Below are 27,434 nucleotides of genomic sequence, written 5' to 3' on the forward strand. Positions count from 1 at the left end.
CGCTATAACGAACACGATCGTTCCACAGAAGACGGGGGGGGGGGGAATCTCGAAAGTTTGAAAGAAATTAGCTTCTTTTGAAAGAATTCCATACCTAGGCAATAAAAAATTATGTATTCGTTATAGCTGTTGCAATGAAAATGAATCAGATAATAGAATAATGATAAAATTACAATAATTAATTACATGCACGCACTTTATGAACCGAATGTCAAGGGCAAACACTAGGAACTGATTGTTAATTTCTTTGCAAGAAAAAAAAAACTGGCGGGCAGAGATGAGTTCGGACGTTGTATTGGATTGAGTGGTTTTGTAGGTCGGTATATTGAATGAAAAATAATATAGCATGATGAATTTGGGAGTTAGGGGCCATTCAAGTATTACGTAAGCATATTTTCAGCCATTTTTGACCCCCCCCCCCGTACCGTACAGAGCGTACGGTACGGGGTTGCGGAGCGTTCCGAAAATTATAAAAAATATCGCATTTCGTGATACACATTAAACAGTTCCATTCCAACTCCTCATAGTTTCTGAATAAAAAAAATATTTTAGCTCAAAGGGGAAAAAAGCTTATATTTAGAGCAAATTGGAAAAAAAAAGCACGATTCACCATTTCGAAACTATAACACAACTATGTAGGAAAGAGAAACGGAGTTGTCCCGATGAGCATCATACTTAGTACCGTGGTGATTTTTTCGGATATAGTTATCAATCGTTATCATCATCAGAATCTCGGGAGTCCCGTAGTGATCTTATTGCGCGGCATGCAAAGTTCGTTCAATTTTATTATCTCTGCTGAGTTCCAATTACTATATTTTCTCGGGGGGGCTACGTGGACACCTATTCCTACCACCAAGATTTAAAATAAAACGGTTAAAGACAAAAACGGAAGGAATGAATTTACAAGACAGTGAAAAAATGGCATAAAACCCTATCGTTGCACGCAACAGTCAAGATATCGTCATCGGTTTCAAGGATGGGATAAAAAAAAAACCAGGGGAAAAAAAACCTTCTTCACCTTCGCAAAATGAACGAGGTCATCATCATCACACATTTATTTCACTATCGACGAAAAACATTCTCGCCATCATTTCAACTCTCCCGCATCATCTGTCTTTCCCGTTAACTAATCAGTCTCCTCCGATCCACAGAACAGATCGATCAATTGACATGCACACGGGAAAAAGACAGAGGAAGAGACGAGATACACACACACGACCTTCCTCCGGCGCGCTCAAGAGTATCGTCCCACGCACAGTTCGCCGATGTAAACTCTTGTCCGGAAATCGTTCCGCGCACCTTCGTTGGCACATGACGCCCCCGCAAGCACATTCTGGGAACACTTCCTACATACTAGTACTAAAACTACTACAACTACCCATTCACCAAAGCAGCAGCAGCACCAATCACACTCGCCCACTTAAGCCAGCTGAGGAAACCCACGCGAGTTCAAATTCGTATTCAAATATGCATATACTGTATACGGGGGAGGGGGCTTCCGCCTCCGCTCATAAAAAGGACACAAAAGCTTTTTTCGACCCCTTACTCCCCCTTTTTTAACATTTACTTCATGCTAATTGATGATCGATCTGCGAATCCTTGGAAAAATTCCGATCTCACCTTGCTCCCACGGATGATCATGAAATTTGGCCTTCGTCTTTTGTTGCCGAGAAATAACCAGAATTCTCGAGAAAAAAAAATTACTACAACAATTTTCGCATAACCGAGTAAAAAAATTTTCGTCATTTTATGAAAACTTATGAATTAAAAAGAGCGATTCTCTCGAAATTGGCGCAAATTGTGTCCCCAGCAGTTTACGTTTAATGTACTTGGCACAGAATTTTTTTCGAGTTGAAAATGAGCTACCAAAATATATAGAACGTTTCGAGTGTCAAGCATAAATATTAAGTCAAGTGCGGAAATAGGCAAAATGCCAAGTCGGATGTGCCTACGGCCGGGATCACACTATAAAAAAATTCGATAAAAGATCTTTTACAAAACTTGGGAAAAAAACAACCAATAAGCCTTTGGTTACATTCGCTTGAATTTAAGCGATACGCTTATTGGTTGCACTTCTCGAGTTTAACGGGATTTCGTTATTTTCTCGGAAGAATGTATACTAGAATATGTTCCCTCCTATATACACATGTTCATGGAATCAATTTTCTTTCTATTTGGTGTGTCCACAATACAAGTGTACAATTTTGAACTGATCTCCGCATAATTTTGTACCAAACGGGACCCGACATAGACGATAGACTACTTCAAAAATCAGTTAGACAAACGTCCAGAATGGCCAAAAAATAACTACCTGACAACAATTATTCTTTCTCGATTTCAATATCGGTGTTTGAATGTTTACGGTGTTGAATATTTTATTTACCAGCAGGTAAAGAAGTGCCCCTAAGAATTTTTTTGGTTGATGTTTATTTTCATGATTTTTTTTTTCTTTTTGACATTCCTGTAGTACACGTTTGGATGAGAAGAGCTTTTTGAGATTGCAATACGCTTTGAACACTGTCCTATTGAAAGTGCTTACAAAATGTTTGTTATGAGATATTAATTGTTCAGCAATCCAGAGCAAAAGCCCAAAATCTTTGCTACACGCAATGCAAAATTAGCATAGAAAGTAGTGAAATGTAAGTAAAATATTTTCAACATTTTCGAACTTCAATAATTGAATATGGCAGCTCCAACGAAGACATTGAATCAAGAAGTGAAAATGACAAAAAAATAGCATTCAGAAAAACCAAGGAACTTCATTGAACAGATCTAAACATTATTCCAAAGAAAAGACAACCTATATTATAATTGCGAAATATGAACACTAGTAACAGACATAGAGAAGAAATTAGAATCTTCCAGCGTTTCACGCGTAGTGGGAATTCCAGAAATTTAATTTACAGATAAACTGAAGGGATGTCCAAATCGATAAGTACAGTAAGCCGGAAGGCCCGAGGGGGGATAGGTCAGAAATTCTTTAACATGAGGATTTTTTTTTTACAAATAAACTCGCACCGATATGAAAATATAGGGATGGTACAAGGGAAGGCAATACGATAGATTCGAAAGCTCAACGGAGCGCTGAGGGGCTCTACTGTGAGCCCGCAACACAAAGTCACTTTGGCTGGCCCATAACAGTCCGCAATACAAAGTCGTTTTGGCTGGCAACGTCGAAACGTGGCTGAGAAGCATATAACCGCGCCGAATGAGTTTTATTTGAGAGCTGTTTTGCAAATTTATGGCTATTTTAATTTTATTTTCTATTTGAATTATTTTATTGTTTTTTTGTTTTTTCTTGTCGTGTGTGCACATGTAATTTACACCTGCATAATAAAGCACCCGACAGACCAGAAACGACCCAGGCTCCGTCCCTCCCGGGATATAAGCCTTTTACCCGTGCGATAATAAAGCACCCGACACCGTCCAGCCCCTCATTCGGGGCAATGGCTAAAATTGACAATGGTCGATAGAGCCTGGGCGGTGTACGGTATGAAATGAAAAATAAGATTGAGAATACAGGGCTAATTAAAATAAATTATCAGAAGGTTATAGAAATTTGTCAGCCAAATCTTCAGAGGATTTTCAAGAGAGGTTTTCACTTAAAAATTCCCCATTCAACAGTTATTATTAACATCAAAATAAGTAAAAGATAAACATTGTTTTAAAAACTTAGGATGGTAGGAAGTATTTATGCAGAGTGAGATGATTCACGCAAAAAAAAAAAAAAAAAATATATATATATGAAACAGTGCTCGTGATTTTCACCCTGTTTTAAAGACAACGATATAATTAGATTTTAACATAAAAATACCAGAAGTACACTTCGAAAAATTTGAATCCAACCTCATCGTATCACTAAAAAGGAATTTCTGATGTACCAAAGGCAAGTTTCTATTCTACACAAAGAAGTAAACGGGTCTGTGCCCGTAAAGTAAGAACTGTAGTGGGAACGTTGTTCAGAAATGGTGGGCAACAGGGGCCTTTTTTTCCATTTTTCATAATTTAAAAAAGTAATGAAACCGGGTTTTTCTTTTTTCAGAAAAATTTTCTTTCATGCATATTTTTCTAATTAGCGATAACTGGATTAAACATATTGGGATAAATCGAGAAGCTATCCATACATAGATGAGACAACCATAATTTTTTTATGGGCATCACTTTGCAGCCACCTTGTTGAGCATTTTGTCTTCTGTGGCTTTTGTATTTTGCAGATTCTGTGCGCGGCAATAACAAGAAATTCTATCTAGAAATTATTAACACTGTATAAGTCTTTTAATATACATATAGCCTTTATAACCTCCGGTGGGGGGAAAACTCCCTATTTAAGAAGGCGTAGGTATCCGACTACCTTTCTTAGCACTTTTCTATAAAATGCTACTGGAGTGATTTAATAACATTTTTTTGATAGAAAGTGTCTCAAATGTGGTGAAACAATAAATTTTGAACTACCTATGTCATTTTCTATGAAAAAGTCATTTCTACGTCAAACTTTAAAAGTTTAAACTTAGTTTTCTATAAAAACTAAGAAAAATTTCTTAATATTCGAAAAACGATTGCAAAGTTCTATAGTTCTATGAATGAATTTTTATTTTCATAGTACATTCAGCTAGTATATATATATAATGATGCAGGTTACAAACTAAAATTTAAAGAATTGCACGGAATGCTCAAAAGTTACACCCGAATCTGTTGATGTTCGAGTGAATTTTATGAAATTTCATTTTTGATATATGGTGTATAAAACACTAATTACATAAATACATGTGGTAGACCTTAGATTCTGATTCGTAACCTTAACAATATACGAGAAGATATATATTAAAATTTTGCAATGATACAATCAGTAGATGAAAATAGGATTACCAATTTGGGGGAATTCTCATTAACGAACGGCTTGGGTTTTCTAAACATTATTCACCGGTGGTCAAAAATTCGAATAGAATGCTCACTTTCATTCTCAAAAAAGTTTCTTCACGTTCTTCTAAAGTCATTCTTCTGGTTTGCCGGTTTAACCCATTTGCATCGTAAGCGCATATATGCGCGGAATTTTCCTGGCCATTAATCACCAAAGCGCAGATATGCGCGCTAGTTTTTTATGCATAAGAACAAAACACTAGAGTACTATCATATTGTATAAAACTATTAAATTTAATTTTTGAAATTATTTTCAATGTATATCTTCATTGAGAACCAAGTAAAATTATAAATTCTTTGTGTACGCCATTTTGTTTTTCGCTTTTTTAATTTTTGAAATGGGTTAAGCTATGAAGAGAGATTTGATTTCTTGAATATGTTTGCATTAGAGCAGCGGTTCTCACCCTTTTTTGACTTGCGGAGCCCTTTTCAGTAGGCTATATAATTTCTATGGCAGAGCCCTGTTAGACTCGAGGAACCCTTTTTTTGTACATAATTTTTATGGCAGAACATTGTAGGCCTCTTTAATTTACTTATCTATCAAATTTACTGAGTTATTTTATTTTCCTCGAGTCACCGGTTGAGAACCGCTACATTAGAGGATCGCAGGAGCCGGGGGGGGGGGGAAATATGATGGATGTGTTTAAAACTTTCAACGGGATGGATAGGATGGACAACAAAAAAATGAGTTATAAAAACCACTGTCAATCTACTGCTTCGACAAGGAGACATCAGTATCGTTTAGTAAGGGAGATTTTCTTTAATAGGGTTGTTAATCAATGAAACAGAATTCACTATCCCTGGAGGTATAAGCTCTAACACAATTAACACGTTTAAAAAGTACGATAAATCGAGAAGATATCCATACTACTATACTGCCATAATACTATAAGATAATCATAATCTTTTTAACGGGGGCAGTGTATTTTATTTTATTATAATCATTATTTTTTTATTAGTTTTATTTTAGTGTGTATTAGTTTTTTTTGTGGTATATTCTTTTCTATTGGGTTGCTGCTGTATTTTAGTTATATTTGACATTCATAATTTTTATGAGCACCTTTTTTTCAGCCACTTTGTTGGGCATTTTGCCGGTTGTGGTCTTTGTATTTCTCGAAAACATGTTCACAAACTCAAGTAAAATGTCAAAAATAGCATTCTTTGTAAAACATGTTCTATTTGATGTAAAAACGCAACATTTAAGTGGGCGTAACTTTAGTTCAAAGCGCATACAAACAAAACTAATTCTGTTTAGGGATTACAAGAAATGGGGTTTTCATAAAAACTGGGGTAAAAAAAAAGATGCAGCATTTCCTTCCAAAATGACATATTAAACGTAGTCGGATACCTTAATCAACGATAACGAGGTTTGTTTTTTCGAGTAAAAATCCCCTAAATTTAAAGTAAATACACATAGCTTTTAAGGAAGGTCACTTAATTCAACTATTGATCCAATTAATTTAGTTTTCTTCTGTAAATATAAAAAGAACAATAGATGAAATTAATATTATCACGTGTGTGATGTTATTAATTGGAACTGGATAAATAATTTATACTGAAACCACTCGTATCGGAAAGAAAAATGCCTCCACTCAGATAATCTGCAACTCTACAATCTTCAAATAAAATGTTCAACGCTTTTCGTCTTTAAGTTTAACTTACAAATTTGACAGAAAATACGGTCGAAACTATAAACTTGCAAATTCATGCTTAGCCTCGTGGTTAGTAAACAGAAAATAAAATGAGACATGGATTTGAGCAAGATAGTGGAGCAAATAAGGTGAATTTTGGGATTCATGTTTTCAGATGGAGAGAGCGAGATACCGAAAAACAACTCTGAAGATGCCCATGCTTTTCGAAAAAAAATTGAAAATGTGTTCGATATACCGGGAACATAGATAAAAGATTTTAAATATACAATATGTTGGTGAAGAGAGACAGAAAAGCTAGAAACCAACATTTTAGGTTTAGAGGTTGAGACTATGGATGATGATACGTTGCCCCTTCCCCCTCCCCCGTTTTTGCTGCCGCCGCGCGCGGCAGAAGCTGACCTTTAAGAAGCGGTTCAGGGACGCAGAGCCGAAATACTGATCGATAACAAGAGGATGGGGATATCACCACCACAGACTTGGCCGTCTCGCTAGCATCAGAAAAAGGGAGGAAAGGGCCAACTGGATGATGTTGTACGTACGTATGTGCACGAGTGTTCCGTCGTCCGACATACACATAAGAAAGACCTCTCGCCATCCCCGGGGGATCCGAAGTTGCACGCCAGCCACGCATGCCATTCCCCAACAACTGAACGCCCTTCTCCCGGACAAAACAGTCATAGGGTTACCACACTGCGATATTTTCTTCTCTTCTTTTATTATTATTTCGCCCAGTTGCTCTTTCCGGACCAAAATAAGGAGCAGCTCCAGCCGCAGACTGCGTTCACTACCCCTACCCGGAGGAAATCCCCCCTCCCTTCTCCTTGCTGCGCCACTGTCTCTATTCCCTTGCCCTGTGCCCGGCCGACGTTGTTTTGGCTGCTGCTGTTACATGTTCTACGAATGATCGTCGAAGCAATGGCCTCTCGGACAATACGCATTATCTTCGGCATCTAGGAAAACGAACGTATTTCTACTCATTTTCTACTTTTCGAACTATTTGAATGATCACTCATTGAAATAATTATTTGATGCATAACATTAAAAATTGCAAATATTTAAATGGTAATATTAAAAAAACCTATTCATAAATATACAATCATACTGAAAAAATTCATCAATCTATCAAAATGAGGGGGACATAGTCTACGTATTATAAAAATGTGTAAAAAATAATTTTTTTAGTAACTCATTTGGTGCTGACTTACAATGCGTCTCACGATATAGGAGGTCGGAATAAACAACTTACGTACAGTCTGGATTAGTTTTTTACGAAATACAATAAATAATAATATACTTATCAACGCATTACATAAATCAGCATACATATAACTTTATTCTAAGAATTCTTTATTCTCGAAACTAAAAAAAAAAAAAAAATTAAGTACTTATTCAAATAAATTATTTATTCGAATAGTTTATGCCAGGGCTAGACAAATCGCAAAAATTATAAGCACCAGAAAAACTTTAAAAAAATTTTACCCGAAGAAAAAGATGCTGCTTTTGACTTTTTCGGGGCATAATTGCCCTCTTTCATGTTGGCAGATACGTTGATATAAATTTCAAGTATTTTATAGTGCTCTCAGCCTGCAGTTTAGTAACTAAACAAAGAAAATTTCAGGCGCTCATATAAATTTTTTAGTCGCCATGGTGATCTGGTGGCTGGGATTTGTCCAGTCCTGGTATATACCCTCAAAGCAGAATATGCCGAAATCTGCGACGTATGTCGCAGAACAATTGCCGCTACTGCAGAACAATATAGAAGTATTTTAAGAAAGTGCAAGAAAACACTATTATCAGCCGAGGGCTTGTTGCAGAACAATGCAAAACATTCTGCTTTCGGGGTATATACATGGTTGTGGATGCGGATTTTAACTAGTGCAAAGTTTGAAGGTTACCGGCTTGTTCTCTAACCTTTCATTTAATACTTAATCTCGAAACAGGTTCAGAAGTCCAAAGGTTCGAATTCCAACATTTCGAAAATAAGAGACATTCGGCTAATAAAACTAACTGGTTCCTTTAGTTTTTAGGCATTTATAAATGGGAAATTTTCAACAGTATATCATCGTCGACTGCATGAAAACGATGAGCGAAAATGAAAAATAAAAACCGAGTAGTCCGCAAAATAATTGGATTTCTTAACGCCAAAGAAGAAATTGGAGAAAATTACCTCCATTTTTTTCAACCAAATTTCAAAAAAAGAAAAATATAATTTGGAACAACATTTTGGGATCGAAAGGATGTATTTCGTGAACTTCGTGCAATCTAAAACCACCCTCAAAGCGCAAGTCACACTTCATATAACTTCAGTTCCCACTGCGAAACAGTAACAAAATTATGGCATGAAATTCAGAAACGCTACTGAAACCAGGTGTATGGAGATGTTATGAAGAGGACTAGAAAAAGTCTTCTGTTCTGGCAGCAGAACTGTAAAGGGGGAAAAATTATGACTATATGTAGGAAGAATTATAAATACAAATACGAAAGTCACAACAGGCAAACTGTCTAACGAGGTGGCTGCACACAAAAATATGGATTCCAAAAAATTTAAAAATTCAGCAACACAAAGATATTTTCGCGAACAAACATAAAACAATGACGAAAAATATAATACATTGCGCATAAGAAGTTAAGGTTAAGTTATTCATCTAGGTAGAATTTCAGAAAAAGGAAGTGTAGGTAAATCTGAAAAAATATTTCGACGTAGACATGAGTGAATCAGGCCCTAGTGACAGCAATTCTGATGATGATTGGTGCGAAAATTAAGCTCTCAACGCAGCTATTTTATGTTAGTGATATTCATATCAGCTATTATTCGTATTATCGAAAATGATGTTCGTAACTGAATCCGTCTTCATTAGCTAAAAAATTCATAAGCTGTGGCGTTCGTTAGCCGAGATATCACTGTACTTATAGAATCTTTTTTTTAACACTTGTTACAATATTACAGTTAATTAAGAAAATTTAAACCATTATTTACTCTCACGTATTAATGCATCATAAGATTTATGACTTATTTTTCCTTTCTAGATGTTTTTTGCTCCTTTCAGTAACTCAATACGCATCTTGTTACGTACATCCTTGATAACCTCTTGCACAGAAAGGGATACGCACAACACAATAAAATGTAATCAGTAAATTTTTAATTTATGGGAAAAATTCCAATTGATATATAATTTTTTAAATAAGTTTGTAGTGCTTAGATTTACACAAATATTCGACTAAATACACAGGTATTATTCGGCCAGGCCGAATATTCATCCCATCACTAGTTTTTCACCTAATACAACAGTTGAATGGAACAAACTCCTTTCCACTATAGTTGACTTCCCACGATTTCTTGTTAAAAATTTTACTATATAAATATCTTGTGTAAATCAACCGCATTCTCTTGTACAGGCTTCTTGGCTAACAACATTGCACAAATAAATTTAATTTTTTTTACTAGGGCCAGGAAGCTTGTCGGTTGTCCTAGTCCTTATAACATTTTTCCCCCACTCGTCTCATCTACTTACATTGTTTGTTCACTGCCATTCCTGTTCTTATTTCCCTTTCACAATATGATTTTAATAAGTGTTTCCCAAGGGGTGCGATGGAATGGTACCTTAAAGGAGAATGTTTTAAATTGTTCTGGTGGAGAGCTCTCAGCTGGTCGAAAATGTTTTGCGAAGTAGTGTTTTTTACAAAAAATATTTCTTAAAATTCTTCTATTCAGCTCTAGGGGGAGGTATAGGGAGCGGTAGAAGATATGGGGTTTAGCACAGGACTGGACAAATCCCAGTAGCCAGGTCACCACGGCGACTGAAAAGTTGGAATTGACGCCAAATATTTTTTTTTTATGTATAAGTTAATTGAAGGACAGCATAAAATTATCGGAAATTATACCAGCGTGTCTACAAGCATGTAAAGAGGGCCCCCCTAAGTCCTTGAACAAGTAAAAAAAATTAACTATTTTAAAACGATTTTGTCGGGCAAAAAACTGCCGCCTATGAAATTTTTCTGGCACCTAAATTTCTTTCGGATTTGTCAAGCCCTGAATTAGCAGTATCCTACGAGTTAACTTGAGTTAGGGCCAATAAGGGAAAAAAGAACTTTTCGAAAAAGGAGGGGCGACAGACAAAATTTTGTTAACTGTGTAACTTTGTAAACTGTGTTATTAATCCTTTCACTACTTTAAAAACTACCACTTATTTTTTTACCCCCCCCCCCCGTAACATCCCTTACATACGTTGCTGGTATTTGGAAGTATAAATGATGCATAACTACTTTACTCTCTTCAGATAACAGCAAAAGCATGAAACAACTAGTTTTTTAAATATGTTAATTAATAAAATTCAGATATTTCGCCGCTGTAAAAGCGTTTAATGCACTACACAAAAAAGTAACGCAGTGAAATACTACTTTTACAAAATGTTCCTTAACAAATGTATAAAGAAAATTATGGCTTTCTTTGCTAAAAATAAATAAACATTAACTTTTATGTATTATTCAACATGTTTGAATTATTTTTTATTTTTATTGTAAGCGTATAGTGCCTACTAAATAATTTTTTTTTTAATTTTGTTTTTAAGCTTTAATTAGAACTAAAATGAGCTACCAAAAATTTACATGAAAACTATTCCATTTTTTCATGATGTAGTAGCGAAAGGGTTAAATATATCCCCCTATTCTTTTTGTACACACATATGAATATACGTTTCCATGTAAATGAATTTGTATACGTTTGAATTTGGGAAAAAACCAGTAAAGAGTTTATTTGAAGAGAGAGAGGTTGAGAATTGAAATTTTAAAATAAAAGATGGCAACTCGAGCGACTAAAAGTGGATTTACGGTAACATAAAAAAATGTGTGCGTTTTCATATCAGAATTTAAGAAAAACGGTATATAGAAATTCATACAATCATTTCGTGCATCTATATAAAAAGAAAAAAAAGGCGGGGGGAGGGGCAACATTCATCAGCCGAACAAATAATCCAGCATGCTAGTTGTGGAACTCAACATTTAAATTTATTCAAAGAACGCATGTGAGCGGGAATTAATGCTTTATTCAAGTCGGGTAGCGAATTGTTCATGGAAAAATGCGATCGTCCATCATCGATCTTACTGACCTAACTCCGGATCAGGAAACGAGCTGACTGCCACAAAGTCAAGCAAGGCCTCGAGTCAAGTGGATCAGCTGACGTCAATAAATTCGAACATCAATCGTGAAACCAGCAAAAGGCGACCAAAACAATAAAAAAAAAAAAAGATTCCGGAAAAAGTCTAAAGCCTCAAATTGTGTATTCTCAAGGATTTGTGAAGAGAAGCATCTTTCGCACACACATTTGCCCCCTCTATAAGCATAATCATAGCACTTAATGACAGCCATGAATATTTTTGGAGGCTTTTTCGGTGGAATTATTTGATTATGGCATGCACCACACGACAATTTGACAACGCCAACGCTAATATTATTTGCAAGATGGTTCTCCCACCCCCTCCATAACCTAGATATAACGTGAGGGTGGGGGGGGGGTATAATAATAAGGAACCAGTCTGTCCGCTGACACCTCTTTCCAGAGAAGAGTCCAAACTGATGCCAGCAATAAAATCCAAAACACTGTGACCGGACATTAAACCTAGAGCCAGTGGCCATATGCATCCACCAAACATAACTCTGAGGGGGCGGGAAAAGTCTGGCAAGGGAAAGGGAGGAACTCTGCGGAAAAACCAATTACGGAGATTTGGCATTCAATCAAAATTTTCGAGGGAGAAGATCCGGAGGCTTTTAAATATTATGTTGTTGTTGAGTGCGACGCGCGGCGGCACTAAGTTTGCTGGCGCCGAACGAAAGCATAATATATATATGGGCCTCCGTTTTTCTAGGCCCTAGAAGTGAGTGATAAATATGGCCAACGAGTTCCTTATTAAACATAAGAAGAAATATATAAACGCTTATAAATTTCTGGTTTTTTTAAACCCTCTCTATCAAGTTAGAGAAATGGATAGCCTTCCACAAAATTAAATTTTTTAACGCAATCACCTCCTTAAGGCTGCTCTATCACCATCGCTGCCCCCCTCCTCTCTTCTATCTCTCAAATACCCCGGTCTTAATCGTCTAAACTTAATTTCCTACAGTACATCCATGCATCGTTTGCCCTTTCGTCACAAATACTGCATTTTGGTTTTCTAATTTTCAAGGGAATAAAAACCGTCTTTGGGGCCCCACTTCAGTGTCATGGATAATGGACGCAATTAAGCAGGTATCATAATAAATTCACAACGAAAGACAGTAAATAATTAATATTTTGATATTGCATTTTTCTTGAAAAGAAAAACGCCAATACAATACTCAAAGCTATTAAAATCAACCGCTTTATAAAATCAAATCAATTACATAAAACTTCTGTTTCGTAAAATCAACACCGCTAATTTAAAAAAAAAAAAAAATTGAAATCAAATGGGCCATTCTCCCGAAATTGGCATAAATTGTGTCCCCAGCAGTTTACACCAAATATATTTGGCGCAGAACTTTCTTTTTCTCCCGTCACTTTCTATTCCTGTTTCTGACACACACAGGAGACGCCACTATAAATTTTTTCGATAGATTTTTAAAATTTGCTCCAACAAATTTTCATTTGTTAAGGAAATGCCCTTCTTCTGGCTGTTCCCAAACCATTTATGAAATTTGAAAATGATAACTTTCTCAAGTTAAAAAACATATTCTTATTTTCAATAATATATATTTTTAGGACCAATGTATTTTCATGTTTCACCTTTTTATAATTATATTTTTTATCAATATTTTATGGCCTAGAAAGAAAATTTGTTGATAGTCCATAAAAGAAAATTTTCCCCAGCTGCTCCACCCCCCCCCCCCCACCATTTGTGACATTTAGAAAACATTGGTTCAAATCCTACACCAGTTGCCACATTAAATTGTTTTTGAAAATGTTAAGAATGTAGCCCTCACTTGAACTTTCTTTTAAATCAATTAGAATTGTAAATTACTTCACAAAATTAGATTTATTCTGGATAAAAGAGTCAAGGGTCTTTATTGAAAATGTCTTTCTTCTAGTCACTTTTCAATTTACTTGATGTTCCAGTTTAGAGACTTCTATTATTTCTGAAAAGCACATGTTTTTAATATGCATGGCTTTTTATCAGTGTTGCAAAACGAGTAAAAATGTCTTTCTCCTGGCAGTAGGTAACTAGAGGGAAGGTTTGGTCATAAATTGAGGGGGGGGGGAATTAAAAAATCCAGATTTCTTGGTTGCAACATCAAGCAGTAGTAATGTTTAATCTGTGCTTTGAAAATGTAACTCGTGCTCTAGCAAAACAGAGACAAATTAGAAATGTTTTGTCCACATGAAACTGACAAAAAAGGAGCGTGAAACACAAATGAAAAAAAAAAATTTACCCATTAAAGACGACTGATTTTTTGAAAGACAAAAAATACTGAGTGGAACCACTTCCACCACTTATTGGCAAAACAAAAATAGCCATGGGGGGGGGGGGGGAAACTGTCGAGAATATCAGTACTAGCGCCCGAGTGGCGCATTGGTAAAGATGCTAGTTTTCTACTATGAAGGTTACCATCAAGGTCCATGGGTTCGAATCCGGGCATAGAACGTCAGAAGCAAGTTCTTTACCTACCAAGCCTAGGGCGACCACCGATGGATGGAGTCTTCATTTCCCACGCAACTCCACTGGTTGGAAATTGCGGTATGGCCATACATGACCGGAGTTGGTGTGCGGTAAAGTAGAATATTAGTGCTTGTCCAGAATAAAGATGAGTGATCAAAATAAGGCGCAAGGACATGCTGCGAGTGTCAAGCATAAATATAAAAGTAGTGCTGTAATAGGCAAAATGTGCCACGTCCAATTTTCCCATTTCTTAACATTGTTATACATAAACATAAATCGAAATTTTTTCACCATGAATTTTTAAAAAACTTTGCTGCTGACTATATTACATTTATTAGCAGGCAAAGAAAATGTCCCCAATTTTTACTTGAAAGGAAATTTAACTTTGTGAATTATTTGACTTTAATTTTTGGGATTTGGACTCAGTTTACATTTTCATAACGAAATAAAACTTGCATAACAAATGTGAAATTACGAAAAAATTAAGATTTTCGAAGTTTACTCACAGTATTTTTTGTTCTACTACCGCGGCTTTCACAATTTTACAAATGTAAGCGTTTTTGGAGGTTTGAGACGCTTATAATGATTCGGCACTTACGTTAATTTTTGTTTTTGAAAATACTATGTCTTAAAACTGGGAATTCGGAAAGGGCTTTGCTACTTCTAAACCAAGTATAATTTCGGTTTACCTCCATTATGGCCAATTCACCATCGTAAGGGGAAACTGCAAGCGTCGACGAAAAAATCCAATTCAGAAATCAAAAGAGATAATTGACTAGAATGATGAAGATCAAACAATTAAACTTACGCCACCTGCAGATTATGCCAGAAAGCTTTGCACGTTGTTAGACGAATAACAAGCAGGAAGTAATAGGGAAATTTATAATTTTTTTTATAAATTTTGAAATGATATTGAGAAAATAACTGTCAAAACAGAATTGGTCTTCAAGAAAATGTAAGCATACTTCAAGAACTATTTATGCACTGTTATATGCATAATTTAATAACGTTTATTAAATTATTAATACAATTTAACTTCATACATCATATATGTACTTACAGCAGTATATAATACTTGATAGAGTTTTCCTTCGGAGGGAGAGAGAGCTACTGTATATGTTTTTAAAATTCTAGTTTTTGATTCGCTGGTTATAAAAATCAGCCGCTTAATAAAATCATAATCGGATAACTGATGTTAATAAGCGGCGGGCTTTGCAATATAAGGTTTTAAAAAATAATAAAAATTCAGTTTTTCTTCTCGTTTCTTAATCTCGTGTCCCAAAAAATTATGGGCGTAAACGACTGAGCTCGTTCAAAAGTGTACGAGGAGAGAATGAAGATTAAAAGATAGAAGAGATATCACAACGTGTTCGGTGTGACGGCATTTTAGGTGTTAGACACCATAAACACACGAACTACACAAGAAGCACGTTTCGCACAGAAGTAGTGCTAAGAATACGTAATGCGATGCTTGCTGCTCAAAAAGAGGAATGCGGGAAGAAGAGAGCTTGTTCTCTAATAACGCCTGGGCTAACGATTTCTTCATCTCGCTTTTATTTCCGTAAGGTGACTGACTAGACTAAATAGGAAAAAAAATGATAACCTTAGTGTTGAATCAGACTTGGTGATGTCATCAACATCGACGCTCATCGAATCTCGGTAAAACCCTTAAGAACAGTATCTTGCAAGATGATCGATCCGTTAACAGCAGATTATAGAGAATTTGCCAGTGCGTTTCAAGATGGAGAAATCGCACCAAGAATAAAGCGTTCAATGGAAATCAAATAGAGGTAAAAAAAGAAATTTAAAAATTTGTAGAGTATTGCCAGTTGAAAACAAAATTTGTTACCATCGCCATGAATCTACAATGCAGTGATACGAAGAATTTTTTTTACGGTATTTCTACCTCGGCTAACGAATGTTTTGCTGGATTCCATTCACTAACATTAGACAGTCCGTTGTAAGCTGAATTTTTAACTGTCACTGCAGAGCTTGGTTAGTTTATTTACACCTCGGAATCAGTTTCTACATATATATATATACCTTTATTTCTCTTTCAGAAAGCCATTTCATGTAAAATGAATGATTAAACTAAAAGAGAAAATCAGTAATAAAAAAGACGGAAAGGCTAGATTTTGAATGCTGTCAGGACTCACGGTAAACTCTTACTACCAAACTGAACTGTCTGGACATTCTAGGTGTCTTTTCCATCTGCATGTATGAGACACAGAAATGAGCTGACGCATCACATGAGGGCATTTACGAACCCGACAGCATTTTGTACACAGGGTAAAATAAAAAGATCTTCAGAATTTCATCTTTCTTTAAATTCTCCTTCATCAAATGTGAAACTATTCTGCTCATCCTTCACTCAGCCCCCAAAAGCAGAATGTTTTCTGTTGTTCTGCAATGAGCAGCCCTCAGCTGACTCGAAATGTTCTGCGGTGAAAATTCCCACAATAGTGTTTTCTAGGCTTTTCTTCAAATTCCTACCGGGATCGTTCTGCACCTTACGTCGGAATTTTCGGCATATTCTGCTACGGGCCACTCAGTTTTTACCTTTCTTAGTGCTTCGTCTTTCACTTATTATTATTACACTTTGGTACATATTATTGTTGTAATTTCATATAAATTTTCGATTTGCAAAGATTGGATGATGGAAAAAAAAATTTCGGCGGAAGCCTTTGAATGAGAAAAAAAAAAATCCAACGCATCTTGATAACTTGACATAATTTGCAGCAACTGCAACCTTCCATTTATCATTTTTGACAAATTTTATCATGAGTTTCCTCGTCAGATCATGAAGTTGTTTCAAATATAAAAGAGCGCAAGTATTTTGAATTCTGAATTATTTTTCAGAACTCAGAAGCAGTCAAAAATAAATAAGTAAAATAAGCAATTTACCATTCCATAATAGGATATGTGACGTTTGCTAGCAACAAGAACCACAGAATACTAGATGATTGCCTGTGGGTTAAAACAAGAAACATTTCATGTCTCTGTGCAAAATGAAACTTAAAATGAGTGAAGGTAATGGTCTTTTAGAGATGCCAGCGATTGACAAACACAATGACATTTTTCCTTTAAAAAAGAAATAAAATTCCAAATTACAATACTTTGAATTCTTTTTAAGTTTTATCTCAGACTTTTACAAAGTATTTGTCAATTTCCTTGATTTTTTAAAGAAAAAAAAATTTTTATTTTCATTTTCTTAACTTTCCAGGTTACAGGGGACCCTGATATGCTGGCAAAAATATAAAAATTAATGAACAGCAAAGACAAAAATGACAAGATTGATATAAGCACCGCTTATTTTTACCAAACAGTGTGCTCTGCTGCTAATATTTTCGATATGTAACTCTTTAAGCAGCATTGACGAAATACCTCGCTTCCTTGAACGCCTCTTATTTCAACATTGGCAAGTCAAAATATTTTGTAAAGTTCTTTCTCAATGGAAACACTTTTCCCTATACCCCTTACCTTAAACCTGCTGAAAATCAGAAGAAAGCCCACTTAATTAAAAAGATATGACATTTTATAGGGGTTCTGCTGCGGCGCTTAAAAGGTTAAAACTGTGTAGTGTGAGCGTCATGTATAATTTGAGTATGAATAAAATATGTATAATGTGTGAAAAAAACCTAAGGCACCTAATTCTTCTAAGAGGTTACAACTCTATTAGGAACGTAGGAAGCTAACAAAATCCAACGAGGGTAGAAACCTATAAAAATGTTAGATTTGAGACAATGAAAAAATTTTACACGAAATAAATGTTTCGAATGCATTAGGGTGGGTTATTCTACAAAGCAGGTGCATCCTTTTTCCACAAGAGTTATTTGTGAAATCTCAAATTTCACATGTGCTTGCCAACTTTGTAAATATATGTTATCTGGCTACATAGCTCACAGGAAGTTCTGTTCATAAAAATTTGACCCATTCAGTTAACATTTAACACAGATGTGAGACAGGAAACAAAGTATGGCACATTTATTTCACTACATCAATTCTTGATGGATCACTTTTGAATATTTAAATTATGGGATGTCTCTCTATTCCTGAATAAAAACTTTTGCCAAAAAACTTTAAACAGGATATTTGCAATTTGTTCAGGATTTGACTAATCTCAGAAATGTTTCACTGGAATGAGATCTGCTGAATTCACTTATTTTTTGCTTTCAAAAGTGTACAATGAGACAAGGTCATACAGACACACACAAGGATATTTTTATAACCACCACCACATGTTGGTATTCAGAATTTTTTCATGAACTTTTTAGAATTCATGTCTGGAGATGAAAAATTTGTTTATTTTTCCCTATAGAAAAACATAACTGTAAATGACCTCCCCCCTCCCAAAAAATAGTGTCTTTTGACATGGTTTATAAAAAAAACATACCTCCTTATGTTATCAAATTAGAGCACTATATCATCATATGTGATCATCACACATAATTTCTCTGGATGTCATAAACACACTAAGTCTCTGTGTCTGACATAGACAAAAGTGAAAATCTATCATTGTGATACAAATCTAACATGTGATACAGCTCTCAACATGTTTTTTAATACAACTACTCTACAAGAGTAGTGATTTCTTCTATACAACATTAATGATTGATTCTTTTCAGCAATAAATATTTCATAACATTTCAACAATGAAACAATTTAGAAATACACACTTATCCCCACTGATTTTTTAGCATATGAAAAGAACTGATACTCTTTTCTGTAAAGAAAGGTTTCAATCTGGTGAAAAAGATTTAAGCCTACTTAATGTCGAAAACCTACGTTAATTGTCAATATCATTGAGTAATTTGTGTTCCAGGTTTCTATAACAAAACCACACCATACTAGAAAAGATCTCTGCAACACGATAAGTCCAGAGACAGAGTTTTGACATTTATGCCATGACATAGAGTAATTTACTATGATGGTGAGCTAGACTCAATCCCCCCTTTCTAAAAAAGTTGCAAATGCCATGCTATTGCACAATAACTTCAAACTATTACAAATACAAAGTCCACAACAGATAAAATGTCCAAGATGGCTGGAAAAAAATTCCCAAAGATAATATGAATGCCAAATATATAAGATATCTATACTATATCAAAAATACAGAAACCCAAGAAGCAATTAAAAAAACCAATAATTATGATAAATATAAATATACTGCCCCCAAAGCAGAATGTTTTGCATTGTTCTGCAACAAGCTCTCCCGGCTGACTGACTGGAAATGTTCTGCAGTAAAATCTCCACAATAGTGTTTTCTACACTTTTCTTAAAGTTCTTGCAAATTGTTCTGCAGTAGCATTGATTGTTCTGCGATGTACATGGCAGATTTTGACATATTCTGCTTTGTGGTATACTGCAAATAAATAATTATGGTTGTCGTATTCTAAGTATGGATAGCTTCTTGATTTATCCAAGTATGTTTATCATATTTCTTTTTAAACATGTCAATTGTGTTATAATTCAAGACCCCAGGAAGTAAGGTATTCCATTTATTCTCAACCCTATTAGAGGAAAAACTCCCAGTGACACCAGAACCTAGAATTGTCCCTAGCCAATCGATACTGGTGTCCTCTTGTCAAAGCAGTTGATTGACGATGTATCAACAACTCATGGTCCATTTTATCCATCCCGTTAAAAATTTTAAACACTTCAATCCTATTCCCCCACCATCTGCACTCTTCTAATGCAAATTTTCAAAAAATCAAGTCTCTCTTCATAGCTTAAGCCCCATGTGCAATCAAGAACGCAAATGGCAACCCTTAACACAAACTCTGAAGAAATGTCTGAAGCAAAGATATTTTTTAGATTTTCCTAACATTACCTAATTTGTAATGCCTATTTCTTGATTTAGCTTTGCTTTAATACAACCATTCCATTGAAACAGTGATTAGCAATATTTCTTACTACTTTACCGCACACCAATTCCAGTCATATATTGCCATATGGCAATTTTCAACTAGTGGAGTTGGGTAGGAAATGAAAGCGCCATCTATCAGTGGTTGTCCTAGGCTGGATAGGTAAAGAAATTTTTCTGATGTTCTTTTGGCTGGATTCGAACCCACAGACCTTGATGGAAATCTTCATAGTGGAAGACGAGAATCTTAAAACATTTCTTACTGGACCTCACTCCCAATTAACATTGATTTACAATGTTCTTCCATGTAATATTTCCTCCATGAAACAGTCAAAACATAAATTTAACTAAAAAACTGAATTGTGAGAGCCCAAAAAAATTCAATACCACAAAAAATAAACAAGGGGGTATTTACTGCCTTTGCTACATAGGACATACAAGAAGAACTAACTATAAACAGGATATAACAGCTGTATCCACCGACAGAGTTTAAACTACAATTGCAGGTGAAAAGAAGGATTGGAGATCAACACGGATTGGTTAATTAAGATTTTTTAACCAATTCATGTAGATCTCCAATCCTTCCACCTACAATTGTAGTTTAAACTGTCAGTGAATACGGCTGTAAGTGTGCCAACACCTGCGGCATTAAGTAGACTATACAGTTCGTACCCCGCAAAATCTGCTTGATCAGACCAATATTCCCTGAAAATATACCCTTCCAAATAGACCTTGGTGAAAACTTAAAAATTTCTGACCAAAATACCTGAAGAAAAAAATATAATTAAAAATCTTGACCAACTAAAATACTTTTAGAATTTGTTTTTTCCCTCTGTGGCATGGAATTTAGATACCCTTCAGAAAGTCACCAAACATTTTACTACATTTTCTCTGACATCCCGGGTCACTAGAAACCCTGCCATATCAACCTCTGGCTCATTTTAAACATGAATCTTAAGAAGATAATAATAAAACAAGTCTCTCAAAATCATCAGAAGATCAAATAAACCAATAAAATAATTCAGTTTCACAAGCAATTGATCAGAACATCACTCCAAAACTTCTGGCATCCAGTTTTTTTCTGACCACAGCAAACTTAATGACTTCAACAGATATTATATTTTCTGCTGAGCAACCTATGGGGATGCTATTATCGTCCAATGGGTTTGATCTCAATCTTTTTTGGCTAAGGGAGCCCTTTTCGGAATTAATTTTAATATTGGTCTCTTAATTTATTTATTCATTGAATTTACTGATGTATTTTATTTTCCAGCAGTAGAAACGAAGCCGTTGAGAAAAGCTGATCTATGTATTTTACCTTTGAAAGCGGCACCAACAGCACCCATTTTTAAGATTTTGTAAAAAAAAATTTTTTTTTCTTTCTTTCTAGTATTTACCTTGTTTAGTTTCTCCATGAAGCAAGGGACCTTTATTTCTCCAGATTCTTCCCCTTAAAATTACTAGTATCGTGAACAACTTGTATAAAATGAAAGAGATCAAATCCATATTGCTTGCAGAACCAAAAGAATGTTGCTCCATTTTTTGTGTTAAAAAAAAAGATATAGGTGAAAACTTGAATGAGAGGCTTTGAAATTCTGTTGAAACTTCACGTGTAAAAAAAATTTGACAACATTGGTTCCTTGGCTTCAACAATGACTTTGGGGATGTGTATTTGATTACCGTGGTTAAAACCAGTGCATTTTTCAACAATGGCTTTCAGGAAGTTTTATTTGCTATTTTTTATTTTAAAATAATGCCTTCACAACAGTATAGCCTTCATAATATTTTGTTGTTTGCTCACGATAGTTTTAAATCTTTCTTAACATATGGGATGAAATCATACCATTTTTACTGGTAAATAAATAATTCAAGGGGCTTTCTGCTAGCAATCATAAAAATCTCTCAGATATCCCTTGATAATGATATTAGAATTTTTCTTAAATTCTGAACTTGAATAGACCATCTAAATTTCAGAGTACTCAAATGGTGAGCATGAAATCCCAAGATCTAGATAAATGGAATAAAATCTCAACTTCAAACTCATTTTATTGCAACATGGTCATACAAAGAGATTTATACGAGCATGTTTTTAAACATAAACATTGTATTCTGATGCATATGAGATGATCTCTGAGGAAGGATCTCAGGCTGTTTGGCCATTGCAAAAGAGTCAACTCAAAGTTTGACCCAGACGAGTACCAGGTATCTCAAAGAATAGCGATAAAATTACATGATTTCGAGGACAGAGCTATTATTTACACATTTACTATTAGGCGTACTGCTTTGTCATAATTGATAAAGAAATTCTTTCACAAGTTACGACAGAAAATTACATTTATAACCATTCTTATTGGGCAAATATGTATTGAAAAAAGCATTTTTTGTGAACTACTGAGCATGGTATATTCAGTGAAGTCATTTTCTCCTTTCTGGCCTGTAGGTATCTATGGAATCCAAGGTTGGAATAACCTGGTTTTTAATCAGGCACAGAATATGTGAAACGATGAGGCTTGAAAAATCCAAAATAATTTATATATATAGGCACTACCCAAATTTCTTAAGAGCCAGGTATATCTTTTTTCCAAGAAAAGGATAAAAAATAATGGTTTTATTCTTTTACGCTTGTCAAGGACTTAGCAGTCTTTTTTTTGTGTTGGTAGACACATTGACATAATTTCAAATATTTTGCCTACTTCTCAGACTAAGTAATTAAGCATAGAAAATTTAGGATGCTAATGCGAATTTTATGACCTGGGATCTGTCAAGTTCTGGGAGAAAGACAATTATTCAACTTTGACAATTTGAAAAATAATTTAGGTGCTAGCCAAAAGTCTTCGTCTACCACCATGAAGGTTGCTGTCACAGTCCCAGGTTTGAACCCAAGGGAGGATATAGATAAGATATTTTCCCTAACGAACTTGAGGCGACCACCAATAGACAGCGCCTTCATTTCCAACCTATTTCATTAATGGCAGTAAATTGCAATATAGCGATATGGCCAGAGTTGGTTTGGTGAAATAGCCAAATGTCTTAAAAGCATTTTTATTTTCTTACTTTTCGAGTACTTGGCATGTCTTATTACACAGAAAAAAGGCACTGAAAACATAATGATTTTGGAAATTATCTCGGACTCCAATTTGATAATCCCACAGATAAAACTTTAGGTACCGATTCCATCTTCTAGTCACCATGGTGACCAGGGACCAAGTCCTGGAGACGTCCATTTAAAAACTTTTGTATTTGATATGCCATAGCATATTAGTGACTTCCTGTATGTTTATACACAGGTGTAGTTAGAATGTCTGTATGAAAGATACATACTGATCATAATGTTTCAATATTAACAAGGAACATAATATCAATCTATAACCAGGGCTGTCTCAACTCATGGGGGGGACGGGGGACAGAAACATAATGGGATATGACAATTTTTTAAAGTAATGTGTCAGAGGGTAAACTAGTACACCCAGCTCGGTACAAGGGTTCCATAACATCACATTGTCCATGATGCTGTTGAGCTAGCCCTGTAGAGCATGGTACAATAAAATCTATCAAAGTTGAACACCTGTGGTTCCATTAAAATCCGTCCAAGTTATAGAGGTATAACATTGTGGGCATTCTATGTTCTGCATAGGATTATGATTGGTTCCCTATTAAAAACCGTCCAATGTAGGGAGGTGTTTAAACCAACAGGTTTTATTGTATAATCAACATCAATGAATACAGGATAAAAGCATATACTCACTGGCACCACCAACGTCTTCCAAGTACAAAAGTTGTTGGTGCTGTTGTTCTTTGGCCCAGTCGATCAGCTGGCCTCCAACAGCAGCCGGTATTTCCGGCTGGTTCATCGGTGTTAGAGGAAGTTGAATCAATCCTCGTCTACAGTATTTATTATATATAATTTAAAAAATAATTTGTTTTGTTTATCTCGCACAGCAAATTATTATTCAACACAGGCAATAGTAGTGGTGCTCACCGAATAAATAATCAACCCAGCGCACAAAACAAACAAACATAACAAATGAAAAATACGTGGTGTAAAAAAAGGATGTTTCACATTGCCGCACATCTGGTCTCTCTCTCTCTCTTCAAAAGATGGTCTTGATGCTGCTCTCTCAGGAGAAGAGGAGCGAAAATGTCGATCCCTTCTGGATTTGTTCTAGAGTCGGACGGACCACTTTTTTAGAATAGCGAATATTAATTAATATGTGATATCAGCAATGAGTGATCCGGAGGAAGCACGAAACGCCCCACTCTCTGCCAAATGATCTCGACGGTGGAAAAGAACAATATCTCTCATCACATCTCATAGACCAACAACAACACCACATCCGCGACATTTTTCCACCTATGGACGTTCACATATACACACATACACTGGTTCAAAGTTTCCACATAGGAGTGATTCTGTGCATTCTTCTTCCTCAAAAAAAAAAGAGAATTTCAAAAGAGTCCGTCCGTTGTATATGTTTTGGTTGCGAGAGGAAGTATATATTCTTCACACTTACCACCACCACCCCACTTCCAGAAAATATGCCTCTTCTTCCACACAGAAACTGAAAGAAGTCGGTTTCTCGAGCAGACGAGAGAGCGCGCACAGACACACAAACACACACACTCACTCACTCTCCACAAAAATACTAGGAGCTGCTGCTGCGTCGTCGTCGTCTGCAGTATAGAAAGAATATCTTCTGCTTCTTTCGAGGGAAGGTGTTCGTTGTCGAATACACATCCCCGATTTCGCTTCTCGACTATGTCAGAGTGATCGAAAGTTTTTTAAAAAAAAAAACGATCAACACAAAAATTTTCAAACTCTCTTCCTATGTGGAAAAAAAATAAATAAATATTAAGCGCACAACTGCCCAACTAACCAACCAACAACACACGACAGCTGACTGACTGAGGCCGGGAAGCCCCCGGTCTCGTAAACATGGACGCCAGTCAGTACTTTACCATCCGTTGCTGCGGCAATTCTGCTGCGCATGTACACAACGAACCCCGCCGGAGCACCCCGCTCCTTCTCCTCCTTCTTCCCACTATGCGGCTGACGGAGGAGGACGACGGCGGGGAGGAGGAGAAGCCGAGAGAGAGAGAGAGAGAGCGGAGAATCGCAAACACCGCGGAGAGAGAGGATGAGAAAAAGGGAAAAAAAAGAGACCAGAGAGGGGAAAAAAATATGGTTTTTTTTTTTATTATTTTGTATTTCGGTGTATGGACCAGAAAATAAAAATATTCTTCATTGGTGGAATAAAAAAAAAATTTTTTTTTAAAAATCGGGCACGGAATTTCAGCTGTGCCTTCGGAAAAAGAATCGAATTCGGTTCCCGAGCGTTGTGTAATAAGTTTGAGGAATTCCAAAAATCCTGCAAGGGAAAAGTTCAGTTCGGTCGGTCCCGGCGGAGAGGACGGGGAGGAGGAGCACCACTAGGGTGAGAGAGAGAGAGAGAGAGAGAGAGCTTCGTATCGATTGGATGCTTACGGAGTAGGAGGAAGAGGAGAAGGGAAGCATCCCGTCTGCGGGAGAGAGAAGCGAGTCGTCATGTTTTAGGCGCGTACGTACGTCTGTACATACACACGTGACGGAGAACGAGGAGAGGGGGAAGGAGGGGAACACAGTCCGACGTTCTGATTGGCTGAAGCCGGGGTCGACAGCACCGAGGCTAGAAGAACAAAAAAAAAAAAAAAATAATAATAAAAAGACTAGGTGGTTATGGCTGCTGCTAGACGGCGTTCTCTTCACGCCCGCGTTATTATCATCCTCGTCGCCACACACATACACACACTCTCTCTCTGTGTGTCTTTTATATTTTAACTGTAATATTGTGTTTATTATATAAATATTATAAAAGAAGGAAATAAAGGGATTATATATATAAAAATTTATATATGGCCCGAATTTTCTAACTCGGGAACGGAAAATGAAAAAAGGATTGGAGAGGATGGGAAATTTTTTGGTGTGGGGGGGAAATACCGTGCAGTGGAATGTTTCAAAACAAATACTGAGCTTAAATGTTTGATTTTTCAAGAGTGTTTTGAATCGAAACTGCCCATACGAAAATAATTATAGCGATGCTCGTTATATCGACCATTCCATTAAAACGACTGGTATGACAGGTGCTAAATATTTTCAAATTTCCACCATTTTAATTGTTATGCAATGTAACGACCGGTAAACAGAGGCGGATTACTGATTTTGCCGTCTGTTGGCCTCACAAACTTTTCCCTTTCTTCTACTTTTCTGGCCTAATTTTCTTGACCACTCATTTCTCAAATTTATATATACCTAGTAAATATACCTCTGTCTTTAAGTCACTCTTTTCGTCACTCACATGCTTACACACTTTCTTGGTCAATCTTTTGGACTTTCATTGACCTTGTCCTCTTGCTTAGTAGGTCACTCTTTGGGGTCATTCCTATGCTTACACACTTTAGACATTCTCAATGCCACTCTTTTGCTGCTCCCATTCTCACACACTCTCAATGCCACATTTTTGGTCATTCCCATGCTTACACACTCTCTAGGTCATTCACTGTCCATTGCTCTCTAGGTCACTCTATTAGTCACTCAATGACCAAGGTGCTTGCACTCTATTAGTCACTTGCTCTCTAGTTCACTCTTTTGGTTGATCACATGATTGTACAATGTTTGGTCATTCACATACTCACTAGGTCACTCTTACGATCTCTCACCGACCTGATTCCACACTCTCTTGGCCACCCTTTTGGTCACTCACATACTTGCACATTATTTTGGTCATAAACTCTCTAGGTTACTTACGATCTCTCACCTACCTGATTCCAAGCTCTCCTTCCAAGCTCCACTCACATGCTTGCACTCTATTTTGGTCATAAACTCTCTTTTGCCTGCTCACTGACCTGGCCTTCGGCTCTCTAGGTCACTCATATGGCTGCTCACTGACCTGGTTCCTTGCTCTCTAGGTCACTACTTTGGTCATTTACATGGTTGCAAATTCTCTAGGAAACTCGTTGTCACTCACTGACCTAGTACCTTTCTGTCTAGAAGAGGCAGATTTATGGCCCAATGAGCAAAAACAAAAAAAAAAAGATTTCTGCTTTTTTCCCATTCTTCCTTTCTACTACTTTTCTTGCCCACTCATAACCCAAAATTTGCCCCCCCCCCCAGAACTAGCCACCCTGGGCTATAACCCGCTAAGCCTTCCCGTAAATATGCCACTGCTAGTAAATATAATTCAATTCATTACAACGACCGAACTCAACTTGACTCTCCGTTTTTATTTGCAAAGAAATGGACAAAATTGTTGTTGAGAGAGTTTGACCATGCCCTATGATGTTTGGAGAAGAAAGGGTATGAAACAGATGCTTTAAAGATAAAGCGTTTCCACTTCTACGGAAAA

At 36.1% G+C, this 27,434-nt stretch overlaps 1 protein-coding gene across 1 annotated transcript in view; it reads right to left on the reverse strand.

Moving 5' to 3' along the window:
* Window positions 1-25,048, reverse strand: part of LOC149075766 (dual specificity tyrosine-phosphorylation-regulated kinase 1B-like) — a 92,599-nt gene extending 67,551 nt beyond the window's left edge. Inside the window, exon 1 of the mRNA XM_089243269.1 lies at window positions 23,801-25,048. Within this exon, the coding sequence (XP_089099395.1) occupies window positions 23,801-23,906 (106 nt within the window). The 5' untranslated portion in view covers window positions 23,907-25,048. The remainder of the gene's footprint in view (window positions 1-23,800) is intronic.
* Window positions 25,049-27,434: the final 2,386 nt, after the last annotated feature.

This window comes from Pholcus phalangioides, unplaced genomic scaffold (genome assembly GCF_987345545.1).
Source record: "Pholcus phalangioides strain wild (caught in Gottingen) unplaced genomic scaffold, Ppha-v1.0 ptg000015l_1, whole genome shotgun sequence".
NCBI lineage: Eukaryota > Metazoa > Arthropoda > Arachnida > Araneae > Pholcidae > Pholcus > Pholcus phalangioides.